General features: G+C 48.8%; 2 protein-coding genes across 4 annotated transcripts; both read right to left on the bottom strand.

Annotated features, from left to right (window-relative positions):
- Nucleotides 1-687: 687 nt before the first annotated feature.
- Nucleotides 688-6,374, bottom strand: LOC124671467 (protein HOTHEAD-like). Its single transcript, XM_047207835.1, has 6 exons — nucleotides 6,299-6,374; nucleotides 5,557-6,204; nucleotides 3,667-4,097; nucleotides 3,026-3,591; nucleotides 2,760-2,822; nucleotides 688-904 (listed from the first exon to the last, which is right to left on the bottom strand). The coding sequence occupies exons 1-6, from the start codon at nucleotides 6,372-6,374 to the stop codon at nucleotides 688-690; spliced, it is 2,001 nt and encodes a 666-aa protein (XP_047063791.1).
- A 662-nt stretch (nucleotides 6,375-7,036) lies between these two features.
- Nucleotides 7,037-13,654, bottom strand: LOC124669160 (SPX domain-containing membrane protein OsI_17046). Of its 3 annotated transcripts, none has more exons than XM_047205837.1 (12): nucleotides 13,476-13,654; nucleotides 13,212-13,383; nucleotides 11,790-11,867; nucleotides 11,357-11,477; nucleotides 10,916-11,227; nucleotides 10,707-10,814; nucleotides 10,129-10,583; nucleotides 9,716-10,017; nucleotides 9,342-9,517; nucleotides 8,815-9,005; nucleotides 7,722-7,855; nucleotides 7,037-7,611 (listed from the first exon to the last, which is right to left on the bottom strand). In XM_047205837.1, exons 3-12 carry the CDS (start codon nucleotides 11,840-11,842, stop codon nucleotides 7,373-7,375), a joined length of 2,091 nt encoding a protein of 696 aa, XP_047061793.1. In that variant the 5' UTR covers nucleotides 11,843-11,867; nucleotides 13,212-13,383; nucleotides 13,476-13,654; the 3' UTR covers nucleotides 7,037-7,372. The 3 variants fall into 3 exon arrangements, with proteins under 3 accessions (XP_047061793.1, XP_047061792.1, XP_047061794.1); XM_047205836.1 differs by having other exon boundaries at nucleotides 11,790-11,858; XM_047205838.1 differs by having other exon boundaries at nucleotides 9,342-9,514; nucleotides 11,790-11,858; nucleotides 13,476-13,653.
- Between the last annotated feature and the right edge of the window lie 235 nt (nucleotides 13,655-13,889).

Raw genomic sequence — 13,889 nt, 5'->3', positions numbered from 1 at the left:
GTACAAGTTACGGAGTTCGGGACGGTTTCCAACTCATCCGCCGGATTACAAATAATACTTCCTATTACAACTCTACTTTCCTTAATATATCTTGGGCTCCCAAATCTTCTTATTCTTCGGATAGTGGGCCTTCAGTAAACCCCGGGTACTATTTCTGGCAGGCCCATTTGGGATGCCTATGTCAGTACTTGTGCGCTTTTGTTTTGAGCCTTTAATACATTTTGTTTGTATCTTATTTGGCTCTCTTCAAGTGGTTAATTGAACATCCTATTTCGGGGGAGTGATATGACTTGGGTACTTTACAAACCATAAAATGTATTTACACGAGTAATACCACTTAGTATTGATATTGCAAGATTATCTAGTCACTATGTGATGTCATGCTCATGAGAAATTCAAATTCTATAATATACATGAATTATCTAGTTAGATTTTATTTTACTCTTGTTGAGAAGGAACTAAGAGCATCTCCAGCCACGTCCCCCAAAGCGCGTCCAGATAAAGCGCCGGATCGAGCGTTTGGGGCCGTCGCGTGCTGCCGCTTTTGGGGCGCGTCTGTTTCCAGTCGCGTCCCCCAAACAGGAATTTAAGAAAATTAAATTTGAATAGAAAACACTGAAATTCATTTAAATTTGTTATAATTAGAAGGATTTGAATGAAATTCGACTAAAATTAAACTAAAATAAACTAATGGAGCCTACAACGGCCGGAGTGATCATAGTACTGGAAGAAGTTGTAGTCCTCATCGGTGGGCGGCTTGCCACAAGGGTCGGCGGGCTCGTCCTCCATCGCGCCGCTAGGGTTAGCTTCATCGCCGTCGCGCGTGAGGTCGACGAGCAGCCTGTCACTGTCGTGGATGGAGAGGGCGATCACGTCCTCAATGTTACCCTCCCATGTGGTGTGTCTGTTCAGGGACAACATAAACGTGGCGTTGAATCCCAGCGTGTCGTTGGGATCGTCGCTGCTTGTCTTAGATTACTGCTAGTCTCCGACATATCTTCATTGCACCATTATTTTTCTAATCTTTTATTTATGTGACTGTGTGCATGCTAGTTATGCATAGTTCCGGTGTAAGCTCTTAATTGTATGATGCTAACTTATAAATTTCTTTTTTTTAGAAAGAAAGAAAATTCAATTTTTTTAGAGTATATTCGCTGGCGGCTCCAATACTCCCCAATAAGCTCATCGGGGCGCCGAAATCAAACCCCGTCGGTTGCCCCAATAGCCCCCACCTGTCTGGGTGGTCTAATAAACTGTTTGATAACCGTTTGCCCGCCCCTAACCTTCGGGCAAACGGTTATCAAGCACGTCTACCACGGAGGACATCGACCGGTGGGCACCACATGCCAGTGACCTAGCCATTTGCCCCATCGTTTGAGCGTCACGGTACGGGCAATGAATCAGATTGTTGGCAGCTTGTACTATAATATATGGGACGCCGGTGGAAATGCTCCTATACTGGACATGATTGGATATTGCTGGTTCTAAATCAAGTTGATGCGACCATGAGGTCCAAGCTCTTACTTATGAGGTGGAGATATGACACTTGAGAAACAACTTATATTGCAGCGACTCAATAATACTACTGAAATTGAACAATTAATAGGTACCAATGGCAACGGAAGAAGTGAGAATGATCGTATCAGCTTGGGGAAGGTTGGAGAACTGTCGATCAGCAGAAATGGCAGAAACCCTGGCGGCTCTGCACAGCTTGAAGGCGATCTTACCGGCCAATCTTCCTAGATCGGGTGCATGTAGAGAACGGCTGTGCTACGCTAGTGGTAAAACTGCATTGTAAAAGCCAGAGAAGTCAGTTGTCTCCGATGTTGTTGGTGAATCGTTGGGTCTGCTGAGGTATTTCCAAGAATTTCTATGTGTCAAAAGTAAAACCATTTTGTAATCGAGCTAGCAGCGCTAGGTACAAATGTGTCATGTGGGCTTGTGTTATGTGGTGATGTTCCCCTCTGCGTGGAGGAAATAGCCAAGTGTGAAGTTGAAAGCCTGAAGCTGTGAAAACCAAATTCTCACAATCTCTGAACCTGCTTAAGCTAGGTCCAGTTACAGGGCAACTCTCCTTTGGCAGAGCACTGGATGAAGCTACAAGGCTTCAAATGCTCCCTGCCAATAGAGAGGAGCCCTGAAACTGGACTGCTCAATACAAATACCTCACCATTGATCGCCTAGAACATTCGCTTCCTTCTTCTTCATCTTCCTTACCTTTTGAGTCCTTGACCTTGCTGCTCTCCCACTCTGCCGCATCGCGGGATTTATAGGGAACATAAATCCAGCAGGAGAGAGCCACGAGGCATATACCTGCTAGATTTTCATAGGGTTTTAAACCATGGATATCCTCTTGGCATCCAACATCTCCCTTTCCCTTTTACGTTGAGGGTTGTGCCCTCTAAAAGCTCACACCCCACTATGGGATTCTTCTTTCGTTTTCCACACCCTTCTTTGGCAATTGGAGCTGACACTTTGCGTCGCGAAAGAACAATCTCAGCGGAGATGTCAGAGTATATTACCAGTATTTGACTGTCAGAACTTTAGTCCACGAATGTTTCTTGATAGGATTTCTTGTTAAATTACAAATTTCAGTTTGTCTTTCAGACAATACAGATTTCATCTTGGTAGTACAGTACATACGAACACACAAATCCAACAATTAATGACGTGCAATTCATTCCAATGAAATTACAATAGTGAAACAAGCATCAGACTTCACTTATAATGTGCCTGGTAACTCTGACTGAACTAGTTACAGTTTTCGCCTCTTGAATCCTTCAGCGTGCAACCTCTCGTTTTGGATTTTGACCCCCATATACCTGTCAAGATAACACACAATCAGACATAATCATTATTCTTTTATGAGAGAGATTGACAAAATCCGACCTAAAACTGCAACCATGACGACAGAATCAGTACCACTAGGACCTTGGCTAAAAAGTGCTAGACATTTAGGGATGGACTCCAAAATATAATATCTCTAGGAACAAACATGGCCAATGAGCAAAAGATGGGGGATTACCTGCCGAGCATCATGACGGTGGCCTGCGGATTGGTTCCCGGCGAGGCATTGAGCGTGGAGCCGTCGATGACACGCAGCGCATCAACGCCGAGCACCCTGTACTCGGCGTCGACGACCCTGCCGACCTGGCATCCGCCGTGGTAGTGCCAGATGGTCATGACGGTGTCCTTGCAGAACTGCTCCAGGGACCTGGAGTGGTTGTCGTGCCGGGGCAGCATGTTGACGGGGAACTCCGCCGTCATGTTGAGCAGCATCTCGATGGAGAAGTCCGGGTACGTGAACCTCTGGAAGGACTTGGACCTGATGACGCGCTCGATGACCGTCAGGCCGTCGACGCAGCGCCGGAGGTCCTCCGGGTGGGAGAAGTAGTTGAAGGTGACCGCCGGGTTGTCGTCCGGGTTGCGGTTCCGCAGCTCGAGGTGGCCCGTGGACGCCGGGCCCATGACCTTCTCCAGGATGAAGCCGCCGCGGAACGCCTCGTCGTCGAGCCGGCTCATCGCGTCTGCCGCGCGCGCGATCGCCTCCGGCGTCCGCTGCTTCGGGGGCACCGTCGCCAGCTGCCCCGTCTGCAGGAACAAAATCACTGTCACCTGTTCATTTTGCTCAAGCTGTCACACCGTCACTTGCAATGTACAACGTACCTGCGGAGAGAACATCCCGAAGTTGCGGGGCGGCCGGTGTTGGCCGCCGCCGGAGCCGGAGCCGGAGGCCTGGTGGCGCGGGTTGGCCCAGTTGGAGCCGCTGGCGCCCTCGATGTAGCTCCCGAACTGGGTGATGCCGACGACCTGGATGAGAGAAACCTCGACCAGGGAAGGCGACGGCACGAAGATGGCGTTCATGGGGTTGTCGGCCATGCCCTGGCCGACGGCGGGCTGGTTGAGGACGAGGGTGATGTTGAACGAGCGCAGGTGGTCCGCGGGGCCGACGCCGCTGAGCATCAGCAGCTGCGGGCTGCCCAGGGCGCCCGCCGAGAGGATGATCTCGTTGCGGCGGCCGGCGTTGAGGTACGCCCTGTGCATCTGCCCCTCCGAGTCGTGGAACACCACCCCGTGCGCCACCGGCCGGCGCCCCCCTGACACGACAAAAAAAAGGCGCGCGGGGTAACGAAATGTTACACGATGGAAATGCACGTCAGCGTGTGTGTGATGGATGGTGTGAAGAGGCTCTAAGGGCATCTCCAACCGGGCGACCCAAACGGACGCGCTGGGCCGTCCGTTTTGGGCCGTTTGGGTCGCCGCCCGGACACGCGGACAGCGCCTCGCGTCCGCGTGTCCGTTTGGGTCGCGTGCTGCGCCCAACGCGCGGACGCATCGCATAAACCGGAGAAAAACGAAAACAAAAAAGAGGCAAATTTAAACGATATTTGATTAAACATATGCCCTATTTTGGGCAAATTTAGTACATAGCCCTATTTTGGGCAAAAAAACTAACAAAAGAAGCCCCTATATGGGCTTTTAAAATTAAACTAAAATATAAACAGAAAAGACCAAACCCTCTAGGGTTTGGTCGGCGGCTGCGATGGCCGCCGGTGCGTCGCCTAGCCCCCGTGGGCGTCGTCGGCGACGTCGTCGAGGTCCCCGGCGGCGAGGCACTCGTTGTGGCTCGACCGCGCGGGGACCGGCCTCTGCCGCCGCGCCGCCTCCTCCCGCTCTCCGGCCGGGAGACCACGGGGCCTCTCTCCCACGGCGAGCGGGGGTCCGGAGCCACCCGCGCCGCCTGGAGGCGCCGGCCGCCTCTCTGCCGCGCCGGCGCCGCCCGGCCTCCCGGCGCCGCCTCCTCCGGCCGGCGGCACCTCTCCTCCTCGGCGGCGGCTGGCCGGTCGTCGGCGCGGCGCCCGGCCTCCTCCCGCCGCGCCGCCTCCTCCTCTCCTCCCGTCGCGCCCGGGCGTAGAGCTCCCGGCCCTCCGCCTCCCGCCGCGCCGCCTCCTCCATTTCGGAGGTGCGAATGGCCGCATGGAGTTGCGGCCATTGCGCCTCCTCCTCCGCCGCCGAGACGATGAGGGCGGCGCGGAGGTCCGGGTCCTCCTCCGAGGACTCGGGCTTGGGCGGCGGCGGTTGCGGCAATCGCCGCGCCGCCGCGGGCGGCCTCTCCGATGTGGAGGCCGCCTCGGTTTCCGCACGACGGTCGCACCGCCGGCGGACGACGGCGGCTGCTGCTCGCCTCGTCGTCGTTGGCTCCGGCGAAAACCCGCTTCGGGGCCATGGCGGCGGTTTCGCTGCGGGAGTGGAGTGGGGACTGGAGTGGAGGGCCAGATCCCCTCCAGTCCCCATTTAATAGACTCCCCGGTCACCGACGGGTGGGCCCAAGGGAGACGAGGCGACCAGCGCGCGGACGCGAGCGGACGGCGCGTGCCATCCGCGGCCACGCAAACCTAGCCCAGATTTGGGCCGGGTTTGCGTCGTTCCGGACGCCGCGGCCGTCCGCTTTTGCGGTGCGTCCCCGCGCTGGGCCGCGTTTTTGTCCGGCTCGACCCAAACGGACGCGCGGGCGCGGTTTGGGTCGCGCGGTTGGAGATGCCCTAACTACCGTACCTCCGACGTTGAAGAGGATCTTGGCGACTCTGGCCCGGAGCAGCACGTCGACGCCCTCTGGTCGCGCGTACCGCAGCAGGTCGGCGGCGGTGTGGCGCCGCCCCTCGTCGTCAAAAATGGAGCCGCCGACCTTGGTCCCCTCGATGTGGTCGAACGTGAAGCCGTTGTCCGGGGCGATGCCGGCCTCCAAGAGCCCCCTCTGCAGCGCGGATTGCCATGGCCCGAGCTCCGGGTGAAACGCCACCACGTCCTCCACCCACCGGTACGCCTCCTTTGTGGCGGCCAGGTCCCACCCGACGTCCAGCACGTAATCGTCGCTGGCGCGCGTGTAGAATCCGGCGTTGATGCAGCTGCCGCCGCCCAGCACCCTGGGACGCGAGTTGATCACGCCGTCCTCCGACACGAACCGCTGCGCCGGCGAGCCCGCGGAGGTGTCGGCGAGCGTGGACACGAAGCGGGTCATGTTCTCCACGCGCTCGTCGCCGTACGGCGAGCCCCCGCGCTCCAGCAGCAGCACGCGGAAGCGCTGCGACAGGGTCGCGGCGAGCGGGCACCCCGCAGTGCCGCCGCCCACGATGATGTAGTCGTAGTAGGACACCGCTGGCGCCCGCGTCGCGTCCCTCGCGAAGGTGTAGTTCACGCCTCGCGCTGTTCGAAGCATGATCAGTAACATGATGAGACAAAATCCATGCAAGGTGCCAAGGTGGACAGAGAAGGAAACGGAGAAGATCAAATCAGTCACCTTGCTGCGAGCAGGATAGGAGCACCAAGAAGCTTGTGACGATGTAGATGGCCGGTGTTCGTGCGAAGGAAGCCATTGGGATTAGTGGAGCTTGGCTCTTGTGTGACCAGACCGTATGATACAATGCGGCTTTATATGCCGACCGAGCACCGGTGCGGCGGTGCCATGCATGCGCCGGTGAAATCGCCCGACGACCGGGCACGCACACTCTTGCTGTACCCATACGACCGGCCACGTCCTACACGGTCGGTACACAGGCCGCAGTGGCCATGCCACAAGCGTGGTAAAGAAGGGGTAGGAAAAGGACTTAACCACCAGAACAACCTCGGAGCTCATCCGTGTGACTGGCCATTCTCAGCGAAGCTCGAGCTCCATGACCGTGCGGAGCGGCCGCGTCAAACCTGACGCCCTCTTGCCCTGTTTCGTAGCGACAAACCGTCGAGCACAGAGCGGGTCGGCGGGTGTCCGATCTGGCACGGCCCAGCTAAACGGTTGACGACTTGACCCACCTTCTCCAAACGGCCCGGTTCAGTCAGGTTTATTTAACACGATCAAGCCCCCTGAAATTGGCACCTCGGAGTTATGGCCTAGTAATTGGGAGCCAGCCGTTGGGAGCTCAGAATTAATGCCTCAGGTTTGCTGTGTGAAATGCTCTGTCAGTGTAAAACATTGCCCAGCTCAACAGCACACGGCTACTTGACTTGTCAGTGTACGCCAGGAAATCATATTCGTGCTGCATTTCCAACACAAAACAAAGCTTTCCACATTGCATCTGAATACACAGGTTCAGGGGTACAAATCTTCCTTCCTTTTGAGAGTTCAGGGATACAGATCTAAACAAGATTACATCTGCCCCATGCACATTGCTACGATACATTTTTCTTACATCTAGGAGGCACACGTCAGCATTTACAAAGATTATTGGAGCCTGAAGACCAATTCTGCTACTGCTTCAAAATCAAATAGACAAATACAACCCAATGTGGGCAGGAACCATTTTAACTGTCTGGACATTGCGCAGAAAAAAAAAAGGATGATCTGCCTCAGAAGAAGAAAGTGGTTCTTTAGCTCTCCTCAAAACAGAGTGTTGTATGTGCAGAATGTCGCGACAATGGAGACTATGGAGATCACAAGGGGTGGAAGCAGCGTGACGTTGAGAAGCATGTCCGTTCCTAGGTATCCCGCTCCAGTGATCGTCGCGTCAGCGACCACACGGGCCAGAGTACCAGCCTCTGTCGAGAGGAGGCCGCCGTTGTAGGTCCCTCGTGAGAGCCTCGACGACATGACCCGTGAAAGCAGGGATAGGTTTACTCCTGCATTGTTCATGAGCAACAGAGTTATTTTATGATTTTTTTCAGATGCATCGTGCGTGCGTGCAAATATAGTGTCGCTGAGCTGAATGATCTGGTTAAAGTTCACATACCTTCAAGCACCTCCGCAAATACAAATGTGATGAGAGCCGAAGAGACGTATTGTGGGATCGAGTAGTGAGGCGTGTAACGGAAGCTCATGATTATGCCAATCAGAACCATGATTTCAGAAGCCAACAGAATTTGCCTGTGCAGGAAAATTTCCTTGTCATGATAATCTTTAGAACGGGTTAACTAAGACTAATTGTAATTATGGCACTCCCTCCGATCCATATTACTTGCCACTAAAATGAATGTATCTACAGTTAAAATGTGTCTAGATACATCTATATTAGTTGCAAGTAATATGAATCAGAGTGAGTACTTCAAAAGGTAAAGGGTGTAGCCTCACTTCATTTTATCTCGGTGGAATCATGACCTTAACAATCTAACACTTAAAGCATTTTGAGACTGAATTTCTGATGTGTGAGTAAAGCAGTATTACAATTATAATACTTATAGAGAAAAATTAAGTCTATTTTTAACCATGAACTATTGTGCTTGGTCCCACTTGAACCGTAGACTTTAAATACCCTTCACCAATATTGAAAGTGGGGTTTTTATTACAAGCCTTTAACTTTATTGAAAATTCCTGAATGTTGAGAATGTTACTAGAAAATTCAGAAAAAAACATGACTATTTGTGCCATGTTTTATTTCTATCGAATACAAATGATTATATTAGTTGATGATGTTTTTCCGTTCTTCCTTTACTCCACACCCGTGAACAGTTTCAGATTCTTGGAGAACTTTGGCATGAGAAATCACCCTCGAAACCTTAAACCAGTCACTATGGTGGTTTTGCATCTTCAAATTTTTAGAAGTAGTTGAAAAAACATGAGAGGGGAGAGGGACGCTTAAGGATAGGGACATTACAAAAAAAGGCAAAAGTGGACAAGAGGAATTTTTTATCTCTTGTTGTTTTACACATATTTTCGATTAAGATATTTAAGTTATAAATTTCCAGCTTTCCGTACATCTATGAAGACATGTCCATCTTTTTGAAACACCAAGAAAGCATCACTATGTAAAACAAGGCTGGGGTGAGCTTAGCCGCTTTTAGAAAAAAATGGTTTCATAATTCAGGGTTCTCGAAAAGAGAAGTTACCTGTCCTCAAACCAATTGGTAACGTAGCTCCCAACGAGGGCGTTGACTGGAAGAACAGTCAACCCAAGAATCGCTAAAAAGATAGCCACTGCACTTGTATCCCAGTTAAAATAGTATGTGGTGATGACACTTGATTCGGAGAGCAAAATTTCCATCGCATACTTGAGCATAAAGTATATCAATAGTTGGACCTGAGAAATGAATGTGCATGTGAAATTACTGAACGAAAATAGAGACGACGGTAGTTTCAACACATAAATTAAACCTAGATAGATATTAACATGCAACCCTCCAAGATTTCTATGGGATCCTCAAGTTCATTTGACATAGTGTATAAGTGTGGTGTGTTTGTTTATATGTGTCAACGCAAATGTACCTTCTAATAATTGCATTATATTTTTTTTCTGAGGTAACGAAAGTTCAGATACCTTACCTTTTTCGTATCAAATAAATATTGAGGTAATTTTCTTTTTTTAGTATGCTTCGCTTCAGAAAAAAAAAGTAGCTGATAAGCGGAAAAAACAAACCTTCACAGATGGTGTCAGCAATTTATATGCTGAAACAAATGATGTTGCTGGTTCATGAGATTTTTGGGAGTCTGTGGTATCATCATTATCCTCCGAATTCTCATCCATTCTGTCTTCTGCTATAAGCAAAGGTTGTGCTAGGCCTTCCTCCAAATTAGCACTTTCTTGATGACCTACTTTTAAAATAAGTTAACTTCATATAAGAACACCTTCTGACGATGCTAAAATAATGCCAGTAGCTACAACTGCTTTATTGTGCAAGAATAAAATCTAGTGTACTTTACTGTTTAGGCTCCGTTTGAACACATGATAAAAACACAAAGTCAGGAGAGCAATGCAGGTGCAACTACTGTGGTCTGCTAGTTGAGACTTACTAGATTCAGATGCCGCTGCACTGGCTGCAGCCTTAGCGAAGTGTTCGGGCTCTTTGAATGAAAACCATAGCCACACCAAGTAAAGAAGCCAAGAGATGGACATGAGCCATCCAGGCAATGTGCTCTGGTTAAAAGTGAGCGAGTATATTGTAAATTTTGTCTGAAGAAAACCAGCAAGACCAGGTCCACATGCCATTCCAAGAGCACTAGCACTGACAAATCCTGCAGAAGCTTGTAGCCTGGTCTTGAGAGGTACACAGTCGCTGATATACCGACGGTTCACAGCTCTTGCAGAACCCAACCTGTTGTCAGTATGAAAGGAGTAATTTCAGAAAATCTCAAGACACAGATAATGAAGTACTTGCCACTGCAAAAAAAGGTAAGTTTATCAAAGACAGAAAGTGTCTGCATACCCGCATAGTATCCGGCCAATCAGGAGAACTGTCAGCGAATTCAGGTCGTACGCCAATGCATACAGTAGGTTCCCAGAGAACAGCATAATGCTACTGAACACTAGAGGTCTGAAGTATGACCTGTTTGACCATGCACTGAAATAAACGGAGGAAAACACTTGCGCGACCGCCATTGATCCAATAATTATGCCACAAACTGTCGGGGCAGCTCCAAGGCTTACTGAATAGTCGTCTGCAGTTGGCACAATGATATATGTATTCACCATGTAAAGAAATGTGTTCACAAGGTTAAGCATCAGAGACATGAAGTGATAGCTCTCATCATTGACAGTATCCTCCGATTCACTTGTAGTATCATCTTGGACGATAAGTGCATGTTGCCCCAAGTATTGCATAAAGTTCGTCGCGTGTGTGAGTTTCTGCACTGCGTTATTTACTTGGTCTATGATAGGGTCCTGAATATTAGAGAAAATAGTTAGATCACACTCTTAAAACATACAGCAAATAGGCCATCCAGTTGGGAGGACAGAAAAAAAAATACTGAGCTGAAAGAGAGTGGGACCATGGAAACATATTACCTTCAGTACAACTGACGGATTATCATAGATGGATAAAAAGCTTCCACGATGCTCATCCTCCAGATATGCAAGGTTCCGCGATAACGCACCTGCAACAGCTACAATTCCCTGTATTGGTAGAAGTGTGTGATAAGTAGCAGAGGTCCTGATTAGCTGTAGGGAAGAAAAATAATAAAAGCAGTTGCCAATGTAAAATGCCAGCAAATTACCACTTGCTTAAAGACTTGCTGAAGCTGAGAATAAGGATGGTTTGCACGAGTGGTGACATAATAATCTGTAAACTTGTACCCAAAACGCTTATCAAACTTCTTTAGTATCTTTCTCAGACCAGTAGCATTCATGTCAACAAAGCGGAGAAGCTTTACAAGATCTCTCCCAACTTCTCTGTAATCCTCACGGAGTTGAAAAACTCTTGACGTATCAACTTGTCGTGCAATAGCAGAGCGCTGTGCTCCCAATTCCTCAATCCTGCTAGCAAGGTGGCCTTGTTGTTGTAGCAGAAAGAGCACGATCCTTTCAATCTGAATTGGAGTACATACGAATTTTAGTTAACCAAAACGATCTACCCCTATTGAAGATACCAAGTTCGTGATGCAAGGGACGAGAGACAGAATGGATAAGTCGCTCCGAGAGATCAACTTTCTGCATACCTGATCATCAAGAATCCTTGAGAACTCCTTAAGTATTTGTTCGCAATCTTTGCCACCAATTTGAGTTTGTTGAACGTATTGCTTCAGCATTTTCTTCATTAATTTGTAATTGATATAGTACCTAGCAATAGAAAGACAAAAAAAATTAAGATCTCTGCAGGAATTTATTAGCATAGTGAAGAAAATTATTAGACTGAGGGAACTGGCTTGTGAAATGTGCACCTAGTTCATCATCATAAAACTACAGAAGTTAGATGGCTCTTCGTTTTTCATTTCATGTATTAGGATTGAAGCAAATGATATAGTACGGACACAAGCAGTGTTTTACATTGGAGAAATATCTAATCGATTTTTCTTTAAAAAGAATATGAATCTTCTGTTCCAAAAAAGTTAAAGCAAAAACTTCTCAGAAGCACTCCAAGGAAAATCATACCCTTTCCATTCTTCTACTTGATCTTGCGCCAGCTTCTTTCCAAAGTTAACCATCTTGCCGTTTCAGTATCTGAATGAACTTGAGAAGATAAATGATTAGATGACATGTAAAATACATAAACTGTAGTATTGCATAAGCAGGTTCAAGAAACTATTTCGTGTATTTTTATTATCATCGTAAACAAACTTATTTTCTCCCATCAAATGGATCATTGACTTGCATTCTAACAACGTTGGAGAAAGGGAAAGATAGGGATGCATACCAAAGAATAGTAGGATTAGCCAATCATTCAGTACGTGTTCGCACAGTTCAGCATCAATCAATAAATCTGACTACGGAATCAATCCACGGCCCGCGAATGCCCATTGTCAAATGAGTGGCTTCTAACAGTGGATCTCAAATAGAATAAAGAACTAAATTTAAAAAAGTTCTGCATGAGCTGATGGAGGGGTATTTTATAATAGTCTGCTGTAATATTCAGCTACAAATGTGCTTAATATCTGTTGCACGACTTATCGTTGGTTGTAGCTACATCAAGCTATTAACAGATGACAATTAGACAAAATCTAGTAGGGTCAGGTCAATCAGAGATAACATTAACATCATGGATGTAGCTACTATATGCAGAGGGTTCAACATCGGCAGCAACCGATTGGTTGCCGGATGTGAAAAATAAAGATCCAGTCCAGGTAGCAACACAACCCAGAACCTGCACATGTTGACGTGGCAACAGAGTGACGCCTCCTTTTTGTCATAGGAGATAATTTATTACTAGGATACGGAATCAATCATGTATCCCCATAGTACTTCAACAACTTCTCTTTCACCTTGCCTTGGTAAAAAAACTGAATGAAAACCAGTCCTTTCACTTGTGCATTTGTCTTGCAGTGGTTGTTCTTGAGTTTGAAAGGTAAAAAATGTTGCCTTCCGGCCTATTATAGTTTGTTAATACTGTAGTTGTTGAAGTGCATATGTAGAAGGATGAACAAACACATCCATCGAATTACCCAATTACTAGCTACCCGCTGTTTCTTCACAGAAAGAAGACCGGGTGGTTCTCCTGTCATGAGTACAGAGTACTGACTCCCAACAGAAAGGAAGAACAATAATTGAAGAAGCATCATGCGGCTAGAGACAAACATGAGCCTAGCCATTAGAACGATCTACTCTCACTGGACATAGGCATTCTCCCTGTAGATTTCCTAACGAACTCGGGTATTAAATGAGATGACCGGAGAGTGCGCAATGAGATCTACGGATGGAACACGGAGCAGCGGAAACACCAAGACAGCTAGCAAGATAATAGAAGCATTATTGCAATGCCAAAATCTTCAAACACGCGACGATACGAAGCAGGGTAGTCTGTAACAAATTCAGCCAAGCGGAAGTACTAGCACAGGCAAACTCAGAGGAGGAACTCACCGGTGCGTCCGTGACCAATGACCAAGCGAAATCGAAATTTAATTTCTTTGATTCTCCACGGTCAAGCGAGCTCCGTGACCAATGGCCGGCGTATTATTAGATGAACATCAGCAAAGCAGCTCGAGCACGCGCGCCGGGGAGAGCACGCGAACTACAGCCCGGCAGTAGGTTTCTGCAGCACACCGACTAATCAGTTTGCCGAAACATCAGCAGCAAATCAGCAACCAACCGCGCAGGATGCGCAGAGATGGATGGATTACTCACACGTATATGCGGGTATGCAACGGGTGTGCTCGGAAGAGGCGTTGGGCGGAGAGACCGGGGATGTGGGATTGCCGGGGGTATATATACAGCGCGCGGTGGCACGCAGCGTGGGAGAGGAGGAAGAAGAAGAAGGCAGATTGGATTGGAGAAGGAAGGGAGAGAGGTGTCTCCGGGTTGTGGCGGAGACGGCGCTGCCACTTTGGCCGCTGGGGAGTTTGTGCTCCGCGTGTTGCGGACGCGGACGTCGAGGATTCCATCTGGACTCTCCGGGGTCGGCCTGTCTCTGCCGTGTCAGCGTCAGACTGCGTGGGGCCGTGTGTTTTGGCCAGTGATTTACACGCTCTCGCCCTCACCTCCTCTCTCAAGACGACTTCTTCCTCTCTCTTTTCTTTTGCTTCTCAAATTTGATGAAGC

Source organism: Lolium rigidum, chromosome 7, assembly GCF_022539505.1.
Source record: "Lolium rigidum isolate FL_2022 chromosome 7, APGP_CSIRO_Lrig_0.1, whole genome shotgun sequence".
Classification (NCBI taxonomy): domain Eukaryota; kingdom Viridiplantae; phylum Streptophyta; class Magnoliopsida; order Poales; family Poaceae; genus Lolium; species Lolium rigidum.
Note: the sequence above shows the minus strand (reverse complement) of the source record. Positions and strands in the feature narration are given on the sequence as shown.

Bases quoted from the DNA above. Each gene is read 5' to 3' on its own strand.
- LOC124671467 (XM_047207835.1), bottom strand. From the start codon at position 6,374: ATGGCTTCCTTCGCACGAACACCGGCCATCTACATCGTCACAAGCTTC. The intron at 4,098-5,556 runs GTACGGTAGTTA...TTGTCGTGTCAG, and splicing joins GATCCTCTTCAACGTCGGAG to GGGGGCGCCGGCCGGTGGCG. The intron at 905-2,759 runs GTAACTAGTTCA...GTCCCTGAACAG, and splicing joins GGATTCAAGAGGCGAAAACT to ACACACCACATGGGAGGGTA.
- LOC124669160 (XM_047205837.1), bottom strand. From the start codon at position 11,842: ATGGTTAACTTTGGAAAGAAGCTGGCGCAAGATCAAGTAGAAGAATGG. The intron at 10,815-10,915 runs GTAATTTGCTGG...CTACCAATACAG, and splicing joins AGCAAGTCTTTAAGCAAGTG to GGAATTGTAGCTGTTGCAGG. The intron at 7,856-8,814 runs GTAACTTCTCTT...TTTCCTGCACAG, and splicing joins ACCAATTGGTTTGAGGACAG to GCAAATTCTGTTGGCTTCTG.